Source organism: Malaclemys terrapin, chromosome 5 (genome assembly GCF_027887155.1).
Source record: "Malaclemys terrapin pileata isolate rMalTer1 chromosome 5, rMalTer1.hap1, whole genome shotgun sequence".
Lineage (NCBI taxonomy): Eukaryota > Metazoa > Chordata > Testudines > Emydidae > Malaclemys > Malaclemys terrapin.
In genome coordinates, this window is record NC_071509.1 from 50,430,879 (window position 1) to 50,454,689 (window position 23,811).

A 23,811-nucleotide genomic window follows, 5' to 3' on the forward strand; every position below is an offset into this window, starting at 1 on the left:
ATGGCGAAGCACTGTTATAACAGATAAGGCATGCTCATGTCTACCTTCTTTGAGTATGGAAGTTGCAACACTTACATTAGGAATGGGGGAGAAGGCTGTCATACAAGGAAGAGTATGCCTGTGGCTGACATATTGTTATGGTGACAACATCTAGCAGTTTCTGCTTCTGGAAGAGGCAGACATGCTTTCCTAGTGACCTCCCTATGCTTCAGGGAGACATCTCTGGGAAGTGACTTAGGTAGCTGAGTCTCAAACAGATTACTGGTGTAAACTACCTCTATTGCTCTATGTAAAGCATCCATCTCATTTAACACAAGAATGAAAATCCAATGGCATCCTTCCACAATACAGGCAAATATTAATGTAGGATTGCAATTTAACTAAATGTCCTACAGTCACTTACCAATGTAGGAGTACATAAACATACACAACTTTCTTCCCATCAATCACTTTAACATCTGAAAGTTAGCAATTCTTGACTAGGCAGAGGGTTAGTCCAATCGTGAAACAAAATGTGTATAATCCTAGGCTTGAGCTGAAGACTAGTAGCTAGTTTAGTTGTAGAAATGGCTATCACTAATCTGAATACTTCCAGGGACTGTTGTAGCACTACCTTTAATGCAACCCCTTAATCTAAAAGGGGTATGTCCTCCAGGTGTGCATAGCTGTAAAGGGGAGAGGATAAAATGAAACAGCTGTTGCTAATAGACTAAAGATTTTCAGTGTCTGTTTTTTAATGTTTTGATCAATTTGTAATTGATACAGATCATTGTGGCTATCAATAACTATCATGGCTGCATTTTTCACTTATGGAGCCTACTGTGAAATAGCTTACTTTATTAGCTAATCTGATAGTGACTGTTAATTTTCTCTACCTGTATATTTTTCAAACTGTAGACCAAAATCTTCTGTTTCCAAGAGTCAGTAATGTATAATTTTTTGTGAAACTCTCCTTTAAAGATAACACATTGCTAATAACCAGCTTTCTTTTTGACTTGATACACCCCAACATTTATTTATCGACTGCAACACTATTACCATGAGGAAGGGTGGTATTATGTAGCAATTTCAGAAGGAAGTTGTTATAAAAGGAAACTGTTGCATAATTTTAAACGTCTTCCTTACTGACCCACAGCCAGTATCCTAAGATGGAAAACACAAGATAGGGCTGTCTGTAACTTCTGGAGGTGCCTTTAAACTCTGCCTGTACCTATCACATATCCACAGTGCTTGGCTTCTGCCTGCTTGCATGTGATCCTCCCCTTCTCGAACTGAAGAAAGTCCTTGAGGTATAGGAGAGGATTTGTGGCACAGACATGAACTGGAACCACAGTATGAGTAAGCAGAACCAGGGAATTGCTGTCTCCCAATCCCACAATAGCACAGTACTGGCCTGAAGTAGCTGCTGCTGTAAGCTATGTGGACCCTCTGTAGGAACCAGCACTTATTGGGAAAGGTACTCATTTATTAGCAGTAAACATCAATTTCTTATCAAATGTTGCATCCTACTTAAAAGACTACTCTCTATAATTACCTCTAATTAGTTGGATGTATGGAATGTAGCTTATCAGCCACTGGATGAAAACTATAGTGTTTTCTCCACTGCCCCCTTCCACTGTTCATCAAGCTTGGGGTCAGATTCCTAGGCAACAGTGCTACTGTAGACTTTCTTATATATTAAACTCCCAATATTTTTTAAAAAGCGTTTTTTGGAAAGACCAAACATAATCTTTCTTAAATAAGGTCTTTTATTAATTAAACTTAGTATGTCTATCTAGTAATGTAGGGCCTTCTGCAGGCAGTTACTATAAAGTGCTTCATACTTGCCTAAAAGTTCACTAGATCTGCCACTCTCTTCTCTCCCTTCCCCAGTGAAGATGGGAAAGGGCACACTACATAAGAATGGAAACCAGTTTTTTTTTCCTTACAGTAAAGGTATTCTTGGAGATAAGAATTGCTGCATTTAGTTATGTACAGAATTCTAATCTACATCTATTAATGGGAACCTTTTAAAATGTTTGCCATATAATACCATGTAAAGCAGTTGGGTAGACTCAACCTTTAACTAAAGTAAGGATAATCAGTTTGTAAAACAGGACATGGATTTTCTAATTTCAAATGATGTAATGTGTATACATTACTCCTCCTTGCTATTTTGTTTGCAGTATATTCTTCATCAGTTTGTATTCTGCAGCTTGTAGGATGACCTCCTACATCCCTCTTCTTCCCCTTCACAAACTTGTTTCTAGGTATGCAGTTAAATGCTACAGCTAGAATTGCAGTGGTGACCAACTAGCTTTTAAATACCCTTCTGACCTAGTTGCAGTGACCCAGATTCAGTGTTTTAGCACAGATTTGTTCCCAGCATAAATATAATTTGTTTTGCCTCTTCCTATTATCCATTTCTGTCCAACAGTGTGTTTGGAAATGTAGGCAACTTTACTGCCTGTGCTGAGTATGTGGGGTATTTTCCACATTTGAGTTCTGGGATTAATATTTGGTCCTGGAGTCTATCACAGAACATTAGAGCCATTTTTGAATGTGGAGACCTATTTATAAATTTAGGATGTTGAATTATTTTGCTGGGTCCTAATGCACAAAAACCAAACAGCTCAGCAATCCTAATTCTGGGGCAATCTAAAGTGGTATCTGAAAAATGACACGTTGAGGTTCATAGACCTATACACTGCCAAATTGATTCCTCTGATGGGATGGATGGAGCTGAAGCCCCAGCTCTATGCTTGGGGCTTGATGTTTGATACTATTAGATTAGTGGGGATAAGGAATGGCTGATCAAGTCCCTTTTTTTGGGGGTGGGGGGTGGGGATGGTTGAAGCTTGTCTTGTCAGAGCATCAGTCACTCTGGCTAACAATTACTAAAGCTTCGTGAAGGTTGACTACTATTGGTCCAAGACTCATAGATGCAGTATTGGAAGTGTACCTATCCATCCCTCACATCCTACTACTTGGTGTGGTTAGAAACACTCCTAGAAGAGAGCTGAATCGCAACACCTAAGGTAAATAAGGCTAGAACTTTTCAAGAACTGGACCCTGTAGGAGGGGAGAGGATACTTTGTTTGCCATACAAGGAGGAATTCAATAAGATTGCCCTGCCAGCTGGGGATTTAGCTTGCCCTTCCTGATCACTCTACTGCTTCACCAGCAAGGATTTGAAAAGGACCAGACTGCTCTGGGAGCATGTTCTTGGAGACTGAAGGAAGTGGAGATGTCCAGCTCAACAGGTAACCTTTAATAGACCTCCAAATTGACTTGTTTTTTTGGGTAACTTCTGTGAAAGTGATGGAAATTCTAGCTCCGAATTTGGGTGCAGGAGAAATGTGGTTGCTTTAGTCCACTTAAGACTCCCAGTGAGGAAGTATGATGCAATAGCAGCTAGTATGCTAAACATATCCCAGATAAGGGATACATAGTACCAATATTTTGGTAATAGGAAAGAGGAAGAGTGACTTGTCCTTTGTCCAGTTCATATTCAATAAATGCAGGGGATAGCTTAAAATTGTAGGGAAATGATATAATTTATCTATTCTCCCTTAAGCAATTTTCTGTCATTTGTCTATATCCCTTTCCATTACCCATTAAAGTTATTGCTCATCTTCCCGCCTACCAGTTTAACAAATTGTAATTGTTAGACTATGAACTGAACCAAACAGCACAGAAAAAATGTAAATCCCCTTCCCTTTCAAAACCTGAAAGTCCAGATGTGACATGAAGTGTAAATGTAGACTACAGATGGACTGCTTATGCATGTGAATAGTGTGTTGGCTTGCATCTCTGGGTATCCACTGATGGAGAGGCCATAACGCAAGGGGAAGACTCGATGGAAAGATGTGAGTTGCTGTATTGGGGGAAAGTGCAGCAGTAGTGGTGTTCATATGCAAGGACAAACGACCATGCCTCCAGCATGGCAGCAAGCTTACATGTGGTTGTCCAGCTACTGCTTTTTCTGCTGCCTTATTTCCCTTTTACTCTGGTTTTGGTGCCCTTTTGTCTTTTCCCTCCATCTCTCCTACTCTTCCCTTCCCAATGCTATTTCAAATTCTTGGAAGGACATGCTTGTCCCTGTCTTTCCTCATGTTGACTGTCCTGAGATTTTCCTCTTCTTCTCCCCCCCCTCCACCCCTGTCTGGTTTTTTTTTTTTCTCCTCTTCCTACAAATGATCTGAGACACTGACTACTGGCCACTTATGTCTAAAGTGAGGGTTGTAGAGTGCCAGTGTGAAAAGATGAGTCTTTAAATATGTTTGCTGGGGAGTCTGCTGTATATTAGAATTTGGCTTAATCACATCAATATGTGGAATGAGGGAAAACTTCTTTTCCCAAATCCATTAATGGGCTGTGCCTTCTCTGCACAGATTGGAGAGGTAGTCCACGTTTCCATCAAATAGATATGGCCAAACCTTTAGAAATACTTATTACTAACTCCTTCAACTCATACCTATGTACATAATTACAATTTTGACCCATGTAGTTATAGACCTGTCAGCTCAACATTGATCCCAGGTAAGACAATGGAGCAGCTGATATTGGACTCTATCAATAAGGAATTACAGGAGGGTTACATAATTTAATGCAAATCAACATGGGTTTATGGGAAAATAGATCTCTTCCAACTTATGAGATTACACTATTACCTTTATCAATACTTATAAATGTAATATACTTAACCTTTAAGGTGTTTGACTTTGTATGACATGACACTGATTAAAATACTAGAAAGATATAAAGTTAACATGACACCCAGTTTTTAAATCCATTTAATGTATCTGAGTGGTCTCAAAATGTAAAACAAATGGGAAATTGTCATCAAGTGAGTGTTTCCAAGATTGATCCTGGGGCCTTGCATTCTAATGGTTTCTAATCAATGATGTGTAAGAAACCACAAAGTATACAAATGACCCACAAAATGGGGCAGTGGTAAATAACAAAAGATCATGGATTCAGTGCAATCTTGATCACTTGGTAAACAGCACAACTGTGCATTAATATGGTTAAATGTATACCTCTAGGAACAAAGAATGTAGGTCATGCTTGCAGGCAGGGGAACTCTATCCTCCACAACCCATGAATCTTTTTCCAGTTTACCATTTTTCAGGAACATCACCTGACCATGAGCTTCCAATGTGATGCTGTGGCCAAAAGAGCTAACATGTTCCTGGGATGCCTAAACAGGTATCTAGTAGGAGTAGATAGATGAGTCTACTTTTGGAAGACTGTATCCACTTCTAGTTCCCACAATTCAAGAATGTTGATAAAGTGGAGAGGGTTCAGAGAAGAGGCATGAGTGGTTAAAGGATTAGAAAACATACCTGGTGGTGGTGGTCTCTTTCTTTGAGACTAAAGGGTTATTTGACTACAGTTTAAGTATCCACATAAGGAACAAATATTTATTAAGGCACTCTTCAGCCTATCGGAGAAAGGTATAAAATGATCCCATGACTGAAAATTGGAGCAAGACAAATTAAAAATGGAAATAAGGCAAATTTGACAGTGAGGGTAATTAACCACTAGAAAATTTACCAAGGGTCTTGGTGGAGTCTCCCTCACTGCCAATTTTTAAATCAAGATCAGATGTTTTTTCTAGAAGATATTTTCTACAAATTATTTTGGTGAAGTTCTAGGGCCTGTTTCCGACAAGATGATCACAGTGGTCCCTTCTGGCCTTGGAATCTGTATTTTGTACAAGTAATAAAGAATTGTTTGACATATCAGAAAGGATGTGTTAGACTGAGGGAAAAGTTCCATGCTAGAAAGGAAATGATCAGCTAACAAATTTTCCCTTCTGGCTCCTGACCGTGCATATCTAAGATGGAGAGCACTATGGAAAATAGTGGGAAGAGAGATCAGAGAGAAATTGCCCACATTTTTCCTGACCGGGACTGCGGAAATAACATTTTCTTTAGAGACTACTAAATAAAACACCTTTCTCCCAAAGGAGACCTCTCCAGAGGAGAACAAGCCAATCTTGGGCAACTTAATGACCGTATTAAAAGGACAATATAGACAACTTCTCGATTTCTTTTAAGGTGACTGATGCTCCTTCAGACCAAAGAGCTACATTGGACTGCATTAAATGAACCTTGGAACCTGCACACCCAATACAGTGTATGCATTTCTAACACCATCTTATCCATCTGGCTATGGATAAGTTGTCTTGTTTGAGACATTTTGGATGGAAAAATAAGTGTGCTGATTTTTCTGAAGCAATCCATGTGTTTGAGGTATATCTTCATTGCTCTGGGGACAATGAATAGTGCATCGGAAAACTTTTCCGTCCTGGAACAGTAGACTTGATCAGAAGGGGAAGACTGTGGGATATGGAAAAAGTACATTTTCCCCCAGTTACCTAAGAATCAGATCTTTGTAAGACTACCTTGTTGTTAAAGATGCAGTAGTGTAGAGTAGTGTTATGGACCTCAGGATGATCAAGTTCTGTGACAATCCTAGAACTGGAAGGCACAGAAAGACGTCTGCTGCTTCTAATTTTCTTCACTCTGAAGGGATACTTTATATACAGAGACTTCAAAATTTACCTGTATGCAATTCATAATTTCACTACATAAAAATTAAATGATTGCCACGAGGAAGGCATAGAGAGCTGCAGTTGTCATCACTCTGCTTTTGAAAACAGCTGCTTCTGCCATATCCTCCTACATCACTTCAGGTACTGCATCATTGATGAGGAAAGAGATTGGCTCTTAATATAGTTTGAGAAGTGGGCTGGCTGGATGTTGCTTCACTACAGGGGCTGGTAGTAGTCAGGTAAATGCTATAAATAGGGAGCAGTAGAGTGGGGATAACATCTGGTTTCCACCCTCCCTGGTTACTATTTCTTCTAGCACTCTTGGCAATTGGAGGATTGGGTGCTTTTGATAAGGGCAGTAATAAGTTAATCCTGTGGGCTGTCCATCCTCTATAGTTTCACATTCTAGTATGTTTTAAACATTTAGTAGGCAGTTCTGATTCATGTCAAATGCAAGAACTTCCTGTCCCTATCTCAGGCCTATGCCCAATGCAAACTCCCGTTTTCATAGCACACGGGACCTGTTGTGGACACTGGATTGTGTAACTTCAGATGGAGTTGCAGGGACTGCCACAAAGCTCTTGAGTACATGAAGTAGGATAGATCTTGGTTTGTTGCTAAAAATCTGGGCCAGTTCTTCAAAGAAAGTACAAGTTATCTTGGGGTTAGTTGTTGGCTGCCTGGTTGCAATCTTCTCAGTCAGACTAATCCTTCATTGCTTTCTCTCTTCCCTTCTCTCCTCTCTTCCCCCTCTCCCCCCCCCACCCCATTACTTGACACTCCAGGCCACAGCATATTCAGCAAATCTCATGATTTCACTTGGCTAAACCTTAACCTTCTTTAGTAAACAGGTCATTCACCCCCAGTATCAAATCAGGTACTTAAGCAGCTAGCACAAGAATCCAGCTAGTTATAAGAAGTGGATGTGTAAATGCTTTCTCCTGTTAACAAAATAAAGTACACTCCACAAGGAAGTGGTATGCCAATTTATGTGGCTGCATGGATGGCTGCTGTGGGAGAAAAGAGTGCTAGGAAGACACTGTGTAGTGCATTTTAAGATGTAGTTCCTTCAGAGCCTGGGGAGAAAGGTGGATTGGGAAACAGCCAGATAAGGCTAAGCTATAAAATAAGAGAATATTGCTAGGACCCAGTTTAGTCTGATAATTGCAAGAAGAGGAAGTTCTAAAAACTGTACACATTACTGGTTAGGAATTGTGCACTAGAATTCATAAGTGGATGTGAGGCATGTGCAGTATAAGCCCTATTACAATCTGATGCACACTAAAAGGCTGTAGTGTAGATAGGACCAATGAGAAAACACAAATCTATTTGCCAATTCATTGCTGAAATTGTATACTATGTTAACTGCTAAGAAATATTTCCACTTCAATGTTTACAAACTTCTAAAAATGACACTATTATCCTTCTAGCTTGCACAAAATACACACGATGACAGGTACAATGTTTTTATTTTACAAAAAAAAGGGGGGCTAGTAAAAGATGTAAATAAAAGTGTAATGCGCCACTAAATAAAAACTACATATCCCCACTAAATACTTATTAAATAATTAAGAACACCATCTACAGTACCACAGAAACATCAAAATAATTCAATTTTATCAGGTCAAAAAATACAGTGATTATGAATGTGCTTTGACCAGTTACAGAGCATGTTAAGGTAACAACTACTGTCAGCAGTCCAACAGTGTGCACAGTGCCTTCAATTAATGCATTTCAGCATAATTACATTTCTAGTGGGGTCCACTTCCCCAAGAAAAGGCAAAGCTAAGAATTTCATTTGTACATTCTAAACTCTAGAATTACAGAGCCCAGTTTAAAAAAAAAAAAAATCACAGTGGGTAAGAGAGATGCATATAAAAATACTGGGTGTTCCTTTCAAATTGCAGGAATCATGGGACTACATTCACATTTTTTACAAAATGATTTTCAACAGAATCCAGTTCATTTTATGCTACAGTGAACAATGACTATGAACTATCAGTATATTGCAGGTTTTGATAGTTTTCTTCTTCCTTTTTTTTTTTCCTGTAGTCCCAATTCCTGAGGTGTAACATGAGTTATGAAGATACGTGTAAATGCATCCGCACCTCTTCTTAAACTCAGCAGACTACACCGACTGCAAGTCATGTATTCTACCACCAATAGCCACTGTTCCCCTTCCCCCCCCGTTAGCTTTGTACATCTATTCTCATAACAGTGCATTGCATGAATGTACAAGAAAAATACTAGTTTTGCACTATAGTTTCTAGAATATATACAGAATAAAATAAGTTAACTTTCTTCTAATGAGAATTGCTGATGGGCAGCATATATCTTTAATATACATTTTAAAGTCTCTGCAGGCAGCTACTTTTTGGTTAGTTATCAATATTTGTAACATAAGCACTGATCAGAGAACTGAGCAGCATTCCAATAAAGTTAACAGATATATTATTTCTTTTAGAAACACTGGGGAATCCCAGTTTAAAATATTATTAAATGTCCTAACATTTACACACTATGAGGATTAGAGCTAATAAAATAAAATTTCTCCAAAAATAATCTTGCATTGCTCTTTTAGGCATGCTCTGAGACCTTATCAACAAACATCCATACCTTCAAAATGCAACAGTCGCATATCCATACATTTCAACTCTCACACATAATTCCTCATTACAGACAAAACGAAAAGCAAAACAAAACATTGAGACATCAATGGTTTTTGCAAAGTCTTTACAAGTCCTTTTTCTGCTCATGTATGACTGCACATTCTTCATGACATTGCACAGTGTGTCATTAGGCATTAGTTGATGATTACATTTACTGTTGTAAAACCAGGAAATCTTGCAGGTCTTCAGCCAAAATAAATCAGCCTTGATTTTAGCCTCATCCCACCTGCTTTACTTGTCTCACCATCTGGAGGCCATTACTGCAACAGCACTTACAATTCTGTTTCTACAGAAAATAATGCATGTATATGCATTGCGTTTAGCCCTTTTCCTTTAACGTAGTTTATATCTATATAATAAAAAAATCACTACCGCCCACACAACTGTTGTGTGTAGAAACAGCAGTCAGTAAGATGTTAACTCCATTGGTTTTTAGATCTTTGTTTTTTGATGAAATTTCGTGCTATGTTAAAATTTTGTATTGGCCATCAGTTTTTTTTTTGAAAGGTGCTTGATAATGTTCTGAGGCATCCTTAGCTTAGCTAAATGAAAAGCTGTTCAGAATCCAGTGCTCACCATATTTCCTACAGGTTTGGCTTTTGCTAGAAGCTGATAGGACTGAACCATGCGTAGAGACTCTCGAATTTCTAGATTAAGTTCCATCAGTTTTGAACTGGCTTCTGACATGTCTTGGTTAGAGCCTACTACTGCAAAGCTACCAGTCAGGCCCAACGTCTGATGACGAAAATATATATGCAACAGCGTTTGGACTGGGTCATCTTCAGAACTGCCAAATATGTCATTGGGCCAAATAGACCTGTGAACATATAAAATATTTAATATTTTCTTTCAAAAGAAAAAGCAATTAGTCAACATGACTTTCATTTTTGTTTTAAAGAATAGGTGTGTTATATAGGACAAGAATGTGAGAAGAGAGAGTTCGTTCTAAGGTGCTATTCCTATACTTATTAACGAGATGTCATTTTCTTACAGAATAATATACATTAAGTTTATTTTTCAAAGGATACAGTTCTTAAAAATCAGAACTACTCATTAAATGGTGAAAATGCACAAGAGAAAAACACAGTCAGGTTTGTCCTTTTCAACAAGGACATCTAGCAAGAGTTAAAAAAAAAATTGGAATCAAGCCTATGTTTAAATTAAAAATGTCCATTAGGAAACTGAGTGCTGCTCTAAAAGCATAATAATTTAAATCATTTTGCATTTTACCTGAAAGCTTTGACCTGTGCTACAGCTGATATAAACTCCTTGCTTCTCAAGGTTTCAATGAGAGAATGAATGGCAGTTTCTGTGCTAGCTTGGGAAGCCTCTGATATTTCAATTTCTTCAATACCACTGTCTGAGGCAGATTCAGCCTCTTTCAGACAGCTCTCCAGCAGGGCAAGTTCCTCTGACATGTTTATAACCTAAAAGAAATATGGAGAGTTGAGCCTTTCTGTATCAAAAACTCTTTTCAGCCAAATTAAGTGTTGCAGGAAGATAGGGATGTGCACTTTCCCTCCCCCAGAACTGTGCATGAGGTGGGGACACAGACAAGGGCACCAATGTGGCCACTTGGCCCAAACACTCATGCATATGGATGATTACATGAGTCAAGTACTTGTAATGAGCATTTGGTCTTTCACATAGTCTGTCCTTAGTCAGTTCTTTAGAATTCCTTGCAGGAATTCTTACCTCGCACTCACACTGTAATTGGTGGGCCATGAACCCTTTCACCTGTAGCCATGTATCAAATCAACATAAAGAAGTAGCCTCTTTTGGAAGAATAAAAAAAAATTGAAATGATTCTATTATAAATAAAGAAAAAGTTCAGTACACGTATATAGCAGTGGTGACCAAACACTATAGTGTGGTCCAGCCAGTGCACATACTGCAGCGCTGGGCAGCCAAGGGGGATAAATATGCATGCCCAGTTGTCACAGCACCTGGCTGACTAGGAGACACGTCCTTTCATCAACATTACCCAATGTTATCAACAAATGTGCATACTGGGATCTGAAGAATGAAAATATCCAGGTGCCCATTACGGGGGAGGGAGGTATGTGTGTGTAACTGATAAGGAGTGTGGGAGAGACTTGAGGAGAAAAAGGGCTAGCGTATCTGAGCTAGCTTGAGTCACCTAGCGAGGGTAAAAGGAGCACTGAAGACAGCATAGCACAGGCTTCAGAGCAGGCTAGTGAGCTGAGTATGTACCCAGGATCTGTGCTGAGCTTGTACTAACTGCACCAAAGTCCATCTTGTGCTGTCTTCACTGTTATTGTTACCTGTGGTAGTTGGATTCAAGCTAGCTCAAGTAGGCTAGCCAATGCACACCATTTGAGTGACAGCTTAAAATTGCTTCCTCTTCATTAAGTGCCCAGCTGCCCTTTCAACTCAGCAGTTTTGTATGGCTCTACAGGCTCTTTTAATTAACATTCTGTTGTAAAAACCTCTATTAGCTTTTTTTTTTTTTTAGAAATGTCACTAATGTTGGGTGCCTCTTTGTTGTGTTTCCAACCTGACACGCCTTCTCCCTGATTTTTAGTTGTGCTGAAGACATACTACCAGCTTTTTGTATAGATATGCAGAGATAGGTTATAGTCACCTGAAACTTGAATATGGCTTTAAAGCTGTAACACTAATCGCTAACTGATTATACAACTATGTACAGATGAGAAGACTCAGTGGAGGCAGAAAGGGTCTTCATAACAGAATCTTCTTGATTGGAGTTAACGTACCTCATTTATAGTTTAATTGTTATACACCAACAGTGACAAAGAACATTTTAAATCCTTGATTTTTTAAAGATCATTGGGCTCCCTGCATTACTGTGTATTAAAGAGCTTTCAAGTAGTCCAAGGATCAACACAGATATAAATCGATGACTGAGAAAATAATTGCAAGTTCTAATTAAACCTTTTATCTCTTGGCTACAAAACAGCTGGTATACACATTTCCATTTTCAAAAGAGATGACCTGCTGATCATTTTTAATGGGTATTGTTTTTGAACACCAATAACAGGTAGCTAAATAATAATATTTCCTTTACCTCTGCCTCTTTTTTGATTGTATCTACTTTGCTGATAAGTTTGCAATAGGCTTGGAACAGAAGCAGCAACTGGAAATGCAACTTGTATAACCTCCGACACAACTCCAGCTCCTACAAATGTAAACAGCAACATTATCTTAAATTCAGGGAGTGCTAATCTACTAACACATGACACAATCAGACAATAAATCATAGCCAGTTTGTCCAGCACAGAATTTACAATATTAAAAATATTTATTTGCTTACTGCAGAAAAGGAAATGTCAAGAAGCTGATGAAAGCAGATGAAAGCTGCATTCAGGACTAGATTGGTAATTAGAAAGAAAGTAGTATTGCTCTTGCAGGTTAAAAGTTTATCTTTTAAGAAGGGCAATCACATTTCCAACAAGAAAAAAAAAGGATTCAAATGACATTTCCAAATGTCATGCTCCAGCAGGAAATACATAGATTGCTTTTATTTCTTTTGGCTGTTTTGTCAGTTTAAACAGTAGATCTGATACCAAACAAACAATTGTGATTTATGAGTATGGCCTCTTTTCCCAATGTTAATTATAAACAGGTAAGTATGCTATTAACCCTAGACTTAAGGTTACAATTGCATGATAGAGCAAGAGGAAACTAATTAAATTCTTAGACAAAGAATAATGTTTCCTTATGAAAGCTTGCTATGATTTTATTTCAAGAAATATCAGATGGTAAATTCTTATTGGAATGGAGCAGCAATATTAACTTATGCACTGCTTTGTTTGCATATTTTTATCTAAAACACTGGTCAACGAGGAGGCAATGTTAATATTGCTTTAGATTTAGACAGAGAAGCTACTGCTAATGGAGTCATCTACTATTAACTTGTATTAACTACAGGATCATATTATCTACAAAGGATCACTAGTTCATGGGTTAGGACTATACAAAATTGAACCGTGCAGTACTTTTATAATAGTCTATGATGAGACATTACTATCCCACAAATGGAGAAGAGACAGATGGAGACCAGTTTGTTGACTGACATGGTTAAGTATTCAATAAATCAAGAACCATCACTTACTGCTAGAATTTCCATTTGCTAAGCAAGAAGATGAGCGGGTCACAAAAATACAAAGGAAGAAAAAGATCAAGAATTAGTGTAGGAAATTATTTTAATTAGGGTCATAGATGTCCCAGGTAAACTGGATGAAGAAATATATCTACCATTCTCAAAAGATTCATTGAGTGGGAAAAATATCAGGCTGAATTCCAAGTGAAATTACTAAACACTCGCTGATATAACTGACAAAGAGTAACTTTTTTTCTTGCTGTCCTACCCATTAACAAAAATATACTTCAACTACAATACTGCTACAGGAGGGGTCTGGAGTTATATATGTGTAAATATTTATATAAACCATCAGAAAGAAGAACAATTAGGGTTTATTATCTGTACAATCCGTTTTCCTTAATCCATGCCATCATATTTGAACATAGGGGAAAAAAACAAAAATGAACCTCCCCCACACAAATCACTTTTCCCATGAATTTAGGGTGTTATGTCAATCTGGATTTTGAGTCAACTCAAAAAATCTTTGTTTTTGAGTTTTTAATTAAGACCTTTACAATACTTCAATGCAAGATTTTCACAGTCTAATTTCCCTCTAGGATTGTGCATATGGTATTTTAGAAGAAGAATGTGTGTGTGTGTGGGAAATGTTAGGAAAGCCTTTTTTGGCTATGTCTACACTTACAGTAGCAAGTAGAGTACATACACACGGCACGCACCCCAGCATGGGTATAAATAACAGTGTAGACATTGAGGCACTACTTTGGTGAGCAGACTAAAGACACACCAGAACCTTAGAGTACATATCCTACACAGCTCTCTTCATACTCATTGTCTTCCCCATCTACACTGCTGTCTTTAGTAGTGTAACGTCCCACTGCCTTCCTGCTGCCAAAGCCTTTCCCTGCCACAGGGAAAAGCTCTGGTGGGGGGAGGCACTTGGGAAAGGCTCTGGAACCTCCCTGCAGCAGGGAAACACTCCCAGTAGCTACACATGGCAGGATGGAAACAGCCTGCTTTTCACTGTGGCATGTAACTACACATATCCTATGTGCCGCCACCAGTGTACACCAGGCCTTTGAGTGTAAGTTCTTTGGGGCAGGGAAGGTCTTTACTTTTGCGCTTTGTACAGTGCCAAGCACATTGGTGGCACTTTAATACATACATAAATAATAAGCATATGAGAGATGATGCAATCAAAGTGACTCTTCCACAAAGGAGCAATTTATGCTTTAGTATTATGTAAATACACAGAATATATACAATGCCTATTTTTTATTCTGTAGTTTGTACTCACTAACATCTAAATAGTGCAGTAATTAGGCAAGCAGCAACTATTGGGCACAATGCAATTTCAGGAGATTAGACCCTGATCCTGAACCATTAAAATCAATGGGAGTTTTGCTATTGACTTCAATAAGTATAGCATCAAAGCCCTTAGGGTACGTCTACACAGCAAAAAAAACCAGTCCCGTGGCAGTGATTCTCAGTCACGGGGCAAGTGCTGTGGAACTAACAGTGTAGACATTCAGGCTGGAGCCTGGGCTCTGAGACTTCCACCCTTGCTGAGTTTCAGAGCTCAGGCTTCAGCTTGAGCCGAACTTTTACACTCTATTTTTAGCCTTGCAGAGGGAGCCTCAGGAGCCTGAGTCAATTGACCTGCACTCTGACTTGCTGCTGTACTTTTTTTTTTTTTTTTTGGTGCATAGACATATCCTTACTGACCAGCAGAGAAGAGCTAATTTCATAAACTTCAGCCAGTTATTAAGTCCCAGTACATGCCAGGGAGAGTCTATTACTTCTATTATAAACCAAAAATGAAAAAAAAAAAGACATGGATTTCTACAGGGAATGTAAGCATAAAACAGAGCTATTCTAAAAGTTGAAGTGAAGTTCTACTCCGAAAAATGGTATTGTGTGGTTTTATATTTATTCTCTCCCCATTACTTTTACATTAAATTTACTCAGTTTACAGATGATAACATAATTTTCTAACTGCCATTCCTGCAAACTCAGACTGGGATCTTCTAACAGTCGGGATGCTTTCTTTCTGGCTCACTTGTCACCACTACTAGTAAAGATTCTGTAACTGGATTTAATCAACAATTCTGTTGATGATGCATGTGCCAGAAGAGAATTCAGCTCTTTGCTCCCTAGCTGTATTGACATCAGTGCTAAAAAGTAGTAGGAGAATCTTATTTATGTCAATGAACTAAGCATATCTGTTGAATGAGGTGCCATTTTTCTGATCATAGCAGCATTTTAATGCTCAGTACATTAGTTGATTACTTTAATAATCTATTAATATTCCATTCCACTTACAAGGATTTCTGAAACAAGTACCACATTCAGTAATCTACAATAGTTCTTTCAAGTCATTTCTAAATGTATTTAGATAGTCTGTAAAAGGTGTATTTTTTGAAAACACCTTAACTGCACTTTCCTGCCTTTGTGCGAGTGAACAGGTACTATATATTTTTAATTTTTTTAAATTTTAAATAAATTTATGATCAGTGAAAGGGTCATATTACTAGGAGGCAGCTTTGCCATTAACTCAATGTGTGGGCTCAGGCAAGCCATCTAGGCTGTGTGCCCAACTTCTACTGAAGGTCAATGTGAGCTGGGCATCCAACTCCCTTGAGCCCCTTTGACAATCTAATTTTTAACCTTTTTGGAAAAACTCTGCCTTTCTTGAATCCTGTGTACCCTTTCACTGATTCTAACATGTCTGTACAGGTTTGAAGTAAACCGGTATGCTGGAATAATTTGTATAGTGGGGATGCTGAGAGCCATTGAACCAAACTGTAAACCCATATCATGGAAACCACTTCAAGCCAGTGGGGCGACAACATCCCCAGCACCCCTATTTCCAGCACCTATAGAAGGACTGAATTTGGCCCTCCCTCCATTTCTCCATCTATAAAGCAGAAATACTGATACTCACTGCCCTCATGAGTATATTGGGAGTGTTAATTAGTGTTTATAAAGCATTTTGAAAATGTAAGATGATATATAAATACAGAGTACTATTTCATATTACATAGGTAAAGTATGTAATAAATCTTTAGGACACTGTATAGGGAAAGTGTGCATGCCTACATATGTTTATTATACAATGGAACACATGTCAAGCAAGATATTAAGGTGTAAACAATTTTTAATATGCATTAAAAATCCTTGTGAACAGTATTTAGCTTGTGTGCTTAGCCATTTTTCTGAGTTAAAAATATTGGCCATTTTAAATTGTTTTTCAAAATTCTTAACACAACTATACATAATTATCTCCTGCTCCAATATTGTTTTAATCTAAAAACATAACCAAAACCATCTGAATTGGGATTTTTTTTTTTTTAAAAGAGACTTGTATAGTTTAAATAGGTCCAAATAGAATTTTGTGAAAAATGGAGAGAAAATTCCTTTCTAGGCTGAAACTGTGTGTGCAAAGTGGGAATTTTTACTGCTGAAAATAGGATTTCTTTTAAATAAAAATTAATGACAGGCATAAGTATATCATCACAAACAATACTACTGTATGGATTTTGTTTAAAAAAAATCACATTCTTATAAACAGATTTTAGTCGACTAAAAGGAAGAAAATGCTTCCCATTTCCAGAGTTGCCAACTTTCTAATCACACAAAACCAAATACCCTTGCCTAGCCCCTGCCCTGAGGCCCTGCCCCTTCCCCGAGGCCCTGTTCCCACTCATTACATCCCCCTTCCCTCCGTCGCTCGCTCTCCCCCACTCTCACTCACTCACTCATTTTCACTGGGCTAGGGCAGGGGTGCATGATGGGGTAAGGGCTCTGGCTGGGTGTGCAGGTTCTGAGGTGGGGTCAGAAATGAGGGATTCAGGGAGTGGGACAGGGGTTGGGGTGTGGAAGGGGTGAGGACTCTGGGGTGGCGGGTTTGGGGTGCAGGAGGGGGCTTGGGCTGGAGCCGAGGGGTTCGGACTGCAGGAGGGAGCTCATGTCTGGGGCTGGGGGTTGGGGTGCAGGAAGGGGTGGTAGTTCAGGTGTGGGAGGGAGCTCAGGGCTGGGGAAGGGATGCGGGAAGGGGCTCCGGGTATGGGATCTGGGCGGTGCTTCCCTGAGGTGGCTCCCAGGAAGCTGTCAGCATGTCCCTCCGGCCCTTAGGTTCCCGGCCAATAGGGGCTGCGGAACCAGCTCTTGTGATGGGGGCAGTGCGCAGAGCTCCCGTGGCCGCCCCTATGCCTAAGATTCAGAGGGACATGACGGCAGCTTCACCAGAGTTGCACGGAGCCAGGTAGGGAGCCTGCCAGCCCCGCACCAACTGGACTTTTAATGGCCCTGTCAGCGGTGCTTGACCAGAGCCGCCAGGGTCCCTTTATGACCGGGTGTTCTGGGCGAAATCCAGACACCTGGCAACCCTACCCCTTTCCCCTGACTTGGGTTCAGAATATGGCTATCCAATAATTCTTATGGCTTAGGCCTGTCCTCTGACATATAATGCCCCTCACTTCAGATATTGGAAAAACTGATTCTCTACACATTGATTTTTCAAGATACATATACATAATTATGTGTGATTCATAAGACTTGGCAGGGTCAAAGTCTATAGCTATTTCTACACTGTGAGCTAGGGTTGTGATTCCCCGCAAACACATACTTGCACTAGCCCTCTTTGAGCTAGCATGAGTATAAACAGCAGTGTAGTTACAGTAGCACAGGTAACAGCAGCAGACGCATCGCTTAGGGGTGCCGAGTTTGAATTTGTCTAAACCAGTGGGTAGGTACTCATCTAAGCTGTGCTTCTGCTGCTGCTATCTATGCTCCTGAAGCTACACTGCTATTTATACTCACACAAGCTTGAGGAGACCTAGTGCAAGTATGTACACATGAACAGGGAAATCACACCCCTAGCTCATAGCATAGGCATAGCCCAACTAGTTTTTGCGTATGTATTCTGAATTACCCAAAGGTGGGGGGAAGCATGTTCTTCCTTTTTACATTCCCTGCCAAATCTGCCTATGAAAGTGTTTTTAAACAAATCTATTCTAGATATGTCTTTCATCTGATGAAGTGGGTTCTAGCCCACGAAAGCTTATGCCCAAATAAATTTGTTAGTTTCTAAAAGGTGCCACAAGGACTCCTCGTTGTTTTTACTGATACAGATTAACACGGCTACCCCTCTGAAACATGATTTTTATTACAGGATCCTAGAAGGCAGAATCAAACCCATGTACCCAACAGTAGCAAAACAATGTATGTGCTTGGATTTCCCTCCCCCCGCCATTTTACAGTACATTTAGTGAGAATATTATGCATATATTGTTTAAGAAACAAACTTTGTCTCAAGTAGACAAGGCTATTACACCCATTACAACAATTAGTAGTGTTAAAGACACGGGTGATCCTCATGCAATGTATTCATGCACATTTTTTACAAATAAGTACAACATTCAACTAATAACAATGGGTTGTTTCATACTAGATAGTAATTAGCAAAATAACATTTGACAAAGTTTCGCTCATGCTGCTCTTGTAAGAATAAAACACAACAATAAAGCAAAATATTGTTCCAGACAGGTTATACATATGTATATAGTACTAATTATATTAGATTCAGTACCGCTTTTTGGTCAGACAATCTATCTATCTGACAAGCACAGAAACAGAATACTAATCCTTTTTCTTCTAGAAACAGCTGCATAAAAGGCAGACTTGCTTTGGTACACAGATAGTATCTACCCCTGCTTATCTAACTCAATGTTATTAAGCCCTGAACTGAGACTGGATGCTCACTTTCATAAAAGACAGCCCTTTATTATTAGGCCAATACTTCATAAGAATCTAAGTTTCCAAAAGATGGTTTGATAACTGAAATGAAAAGCTTTACCAACATTCTTTAATCTTTGAGAAGATCAAAAAAGGACTTTTGTGCAGAACACAAGTTTTTTACTTTAATAAACTATGTAAAAAGGATCCACCAGAGACAGATACCTACCTGAGCATCTGTATTGGTTCTGTGTATGCCATCATCGGCACCAAATGTCCTTTTGCAATCGTATAGCCACTACAAAATAAATATAAATAATTAAAACTACTCTGCAACACAGAGTAAACCAAAGGCTGTGATAAAAATACAAAAGACCTGTATTGCTATGAATACCTTTCATACCGCCCAGATCATCATCAGTGAAATTGTTTAATTCATACATTTTTATATTCTCATTTTGTTTAATTCTAGTTAAAACTGTCTTTCAGATGCTTGCTGCTTGGCACTTAATTTCTTACCAGCACTGACCTTACCAATGAATGCCACTCTTTGTTCGGCTAAGAAAAAATATGCAATGTAGCAGTTACCCTGTTCCTTCCACTGGAAATTTCACACAAGCTTCATTATCCCATACTGTGGAGTACATGCTACTTCTAATGCTTTCATTAAATTTGGTGATTGGGGATGGATAGCAGGCGGTGGAGGAAATAGAAAATTCCTTAATTATATATGCTAAAATAATTTCCATTCAACTTGCTTTCGGAAAGATTCATTATATTATTCCTCAATATCTTTAATGGCTAAAAAGATGTGTGTCTAAAGAACACTGAGTAAAATGTTGATTCATTTTAGATCAGGGGTCAGCAACCTTTCAGAAGTGGTGTGCCGAGTCTTCATTTATTCACTCTAATTTAAGGTTTCGCGTGCCAGTAATACAATTTAATGTTTTTAGAAGGTCTCTTTCTATAAGTTTATAATATATAACGAAACTATTGTTGTATGTAAAGTAAATAAGGTTTTTAAAATGTTTAAGAAGCTTCATTTAAAATTAAATTAAAATGCAGAGCCCCCCAGAGCGGTGGCCAGGACCCGGGCAGTGTGAGTGCCACTGAAAATCAGCTTGCGTGTTGCCTTTGGCACGCGTGCCATAGGTTGCCTACCCCTGGTTTAGATAAATGAAAGGATAAAACCTGTTACATTTATTGGGAAAGAATATGATCAGAAAATATAATTCTCCTGTATAGCCACATGTACAACAAATGTATTCTATTGATTTCAATGAATGTTTTGTGTAAAAGACAATCATTATCTTGTAGGATGTAAAAAGTTAATATAAAACATACACAAAAACAAGCTAACACTTGCTGAATAGTGCATCATTTTAGCCTACATAGCATCAAGCACATTTTGGGCACTACTGTAACACAAATAATATCAATAATGCTGAAGTAGAATATTACTGGAATAGCAATGCACCATGCTGAGATAAAGTGAAAATTATCCCCTGTAACACAGAACAGGCTCTACACAATCCATGGAAGTAATTTAGCAGAATGTGTGCTGTATATCATGAATCTTATTGGAAATTTTAGTGACCTTTTCCTAACCTTTGTCTGATGCAAGAAAGGGAAAAGAAAAATGTGATTTCCCATCTGCTTAATTTAATAAAGGCTACTTAGTGAATTAACTAGGCCTGTGTGCTTATCAGAAGGAGAAGTGGAATTCTCTAAACACTGTGGTGTCAGTTTCAATTAGTGACATGGATCCCACTGTACATTTTAAATCTTGTTTTTCTTTTTATCTGACAGCATCTATCAATAATAATGATATAGTTTGCATCAGAACAAATGACATCAGAAATTGGGAACCTAATATCTACTTTTCACACTCTGTCTGATGTCTTCTTACACATTTGACATTTTTGAAATCTTAAGGAGAAAAACAATTTTTTTTAAATATTAGAGATTCCTGCAATATTTATATGATATATGAAGTGCTCTATTTTCTTATATTCTCCTTTGATTCAATGGTTTTACTCTGTTATACAGATATGAGCACAATGAAAGCCTTAGTACAAGGGAACAGAACAGTAGTTCAGAAGAGCAAAATTGGACATGAAAGATCTTGGCCCAGACCCATTGGCTTAGCAGTACAAAAGGGACATTGGCTTTTTGTCACTTGCTTCCTTTATGTGTGTGCTGTAAAGGGGCATGCTAGGGACCATTCTTGCTAGTGTAAGTTACAGAAGCCCATGGATGTTCTGACTTGCACTGGTAGGTGGTTTGGCTCCCAGCTAATACCAGGATCAGTGGAAGCAAAAAGAGGTTACTCACCTTGTGCAGTAACTGAGGTTCTTCAAGATCGTTGTCCCTGTGGGTGCTCCATGTTAGGTGTTTGTAATCAGAGATTTGTAGTAGCAGTGCCATCTCGCTCCGAGCACTTACCTACTGTGCACAGGCAACCATCCCCCAGGTCCTTTTCCACCCCAGAGAATCAACGTGAAACTCTGAAGCAGAGAGGATGAGGTGGGGTAGTGGAGCACCCACAGAGACAACCATCTCGAAGAACCTTAGTTACTGCACAAGGGAAGTAACCTTCTCTTCTTCTTCTTCTTCGAGGAGTGTCCCCGTGGGTGCTCCACTTTAGGTGACTGTTGAATAGTGCCCTCCAGTGGAGGGGAGAGGCTTCAGAGTTGGTTCAGTGACCACAGATAGCACTGACTCCAAACTGAGTGTCTGCAGCTGACTGCTGTTCTAACGTGTAATGTTTAGTAAAACTATGGGCAAATGCCCAGGTAGCTGCTTTGCAAATGTCCGTGATGGGTACATTATTGAGAAAGGCCACCGATATTGATAACATTCTGGTCAAGTGACTGCAAACTCCCGGTGGAGCCGGTAGATTGTTGTTTTGGTTACACAAATGGATACAGCTTGATACCCATTTAGACAATCTCAGTTTTCAAATAGTTTGACCCTTGGAACATTCTGTTATAGAGAGAAATAGTCTAGATGACTTCCTGAATGTTTTTGTCCTTTCTAGGTAGAAAGCTAGCACTCTGCAAACATCTAGCATGTGAAGTGATGCCTCCCTGAGGTCAGCATGCGGTTTTGGAAAAAATGCAGGTAAGTATATGGGTTGATTTAGGTGAAATGGGGAGGCCACCTTGGGTATAAATTTGGGATGCAGCCGTAAGATCACTTTATCTTTGAAAAACGTGGCATAAGGTGGCTGTGCCATTAGGGCACCTAATTCCCGAACCCGTCTTGCTGACATGATGGCAATGAGGAAGGCCACCTTCATGGATAAGTGTAACAGAGAATAAGTTGCTAGGAGTTCAAATGGTTTCCCCATGAGACTGCGGAGAATAAGGTTAAGAAAGATCCCATGTAGGGGCAGGGTCTTTTAGGGTGGGGTTTTTTTTTTTATGCCCTTTAGGAAGCATTTAGTAGTTGGGTGAGCAAAGATAGTGACTCTGTCCACCTTGTTGTGGAATGAAGTGATGGCGGCCTGGGGTACCCTGAGGGAGCTGTTAGATAACCCCGATTTCTTAAGGTCCTGTATCTAGTCCAGTATCCTGGGTAGTGGGGCTGACCATGGAGAAATATGGTTGTCCTGGCACCAAATGCAGAATCGGGTCCACTGCTGTATGTATATTTTTCGTGTGGTTAGTCTTCAACTGTTCAGTAGGACATCTTTCACTTCCTCAGAATAGTCTTTATAAATCCCTGTTAGCCATGGAGTAAACAGGCCTTGATATGGAGAAGGGATAGGTTGGGGTGATTGACGCGTCCTGAGTCCTGCATCAGAAGGTGAGGTATTATTGGAAGGATTTGAGGTGGCTTCACTGCCATCTGTCCCAGGTATGGGAACCAGGGTTGTCCGGGCCACGTGGGTGCGATGAGAATTATCCTGGATTTGTCTGGCTTGATCTTGTGAATGACCTGACTCAGGAGTGGGATCGGCAGGAATGCATACAATAGCGGTGTTTCCCACATTATTAGGAGAGTGTTGCCCAAGGCGTAGCATCCCAGTCCGACTCGGGAGCAGTATTGAGGATACTTTGCGTTCTGAGTTGTGAACAGATCTATAATGGGGAACCCCAGAGATTGAATATGGCTGTGAGAGTTGCATTATCCAGCTCCCATTTGTGGGTTTGTGAGAAGTCTCTGCTCAGTTGGTCCGCTGTCGTGTTCTGACATCCTGGCAGGTAAGATGCCGAAATGTCTATGTTGTTGGTGATGCACCAGTTCCAGAGGCTATTGCCTCTGTGCACAGAAGGTATGAACGCACTCCCCCTTGGCGGTTTATATAGAACATGCATGCGATATTGTCCGTAAGGATCTTGACAGTTGTGTTTTGGATCAAGGGAAGGAAGTGCTCTCATGCATTTCTGACACGCCTTAGTTCTAGTATGTTTATGTGTAGGTTGGATTCTACTGGAGACCAGTGACTCTGGATGGTGTTGTTATGTAAATAGCTCCCCATCCCATGAGGGACACGTCCATAATGATCGTTCTAGTAGGAGTTTTCTGTTGGAAGGAGACACCTGAGCAGACGTTCTGTGCCTGTGTCCACCATGTGAGCAAGTCCTTTACCCTGCGGGGCATAATGAGATGTCTGTTGAGAGAATGTTTGTGTGGTATGTAGATGGTGTAAAACCAGGCCTTTAAGCATCTCATGTGTAGCCTGGCAGGCTTTACGACAAGTGTCGTTTCAGTCATGTGCCCCAAAAGTTGTAAGCGCATTCTGGTGGACGTTTGTGGACTGTCCGTCATCATTG

General features: G+C 39.5%; 1 protein-coding gene across 12 annotated transcripts in view; it reads right to left on the reverse strand.

The window, feature by feature from the left end:
* Positions 1-7,993: 7,993 nt before the first annotated feature.
* FRYL (FRY like transcription coactivator) overlaps positions 7,994-23,811 on the reverse strand; it is a 397,117-nt gene continuing 381,299 nt past the window's right edge. For 9 of the 12 annotated variants that reach the window (XM_054029368.1, XM_054029373.1, XM_054029363.1 and 6 more), the window contains 5 exons: positions 19,260-19,328; positions 13,307-13,324; positions 12,260-12,370; positions 10,441-10,637; positions 7,994-10,027 (listed from right to left, as the gene is read on the reverse strand). In XM_054029368.1, coding sequence (XP_053885343.1) covers positions 9,769-10,027; positions 10,441-10,637; positions 12,260-12,370; positions 13,307-13,324; positions 19,260-19,328 — 654 coding nt within the window. In that variant the 3' untranslated portion in view covers positions 7,994-9,768. The remainder of the gene's footprint in view (positions 10,028-10,440; positions 10,638-12,259; positions 12,371-13,306; positions 13,325-19,259; positions 19,329-23,811) is intronic. The other 3 variants (XM_054029372.1, XM_054029367.1, XM_054029365.1) reach the window with 1 other exon arrangement.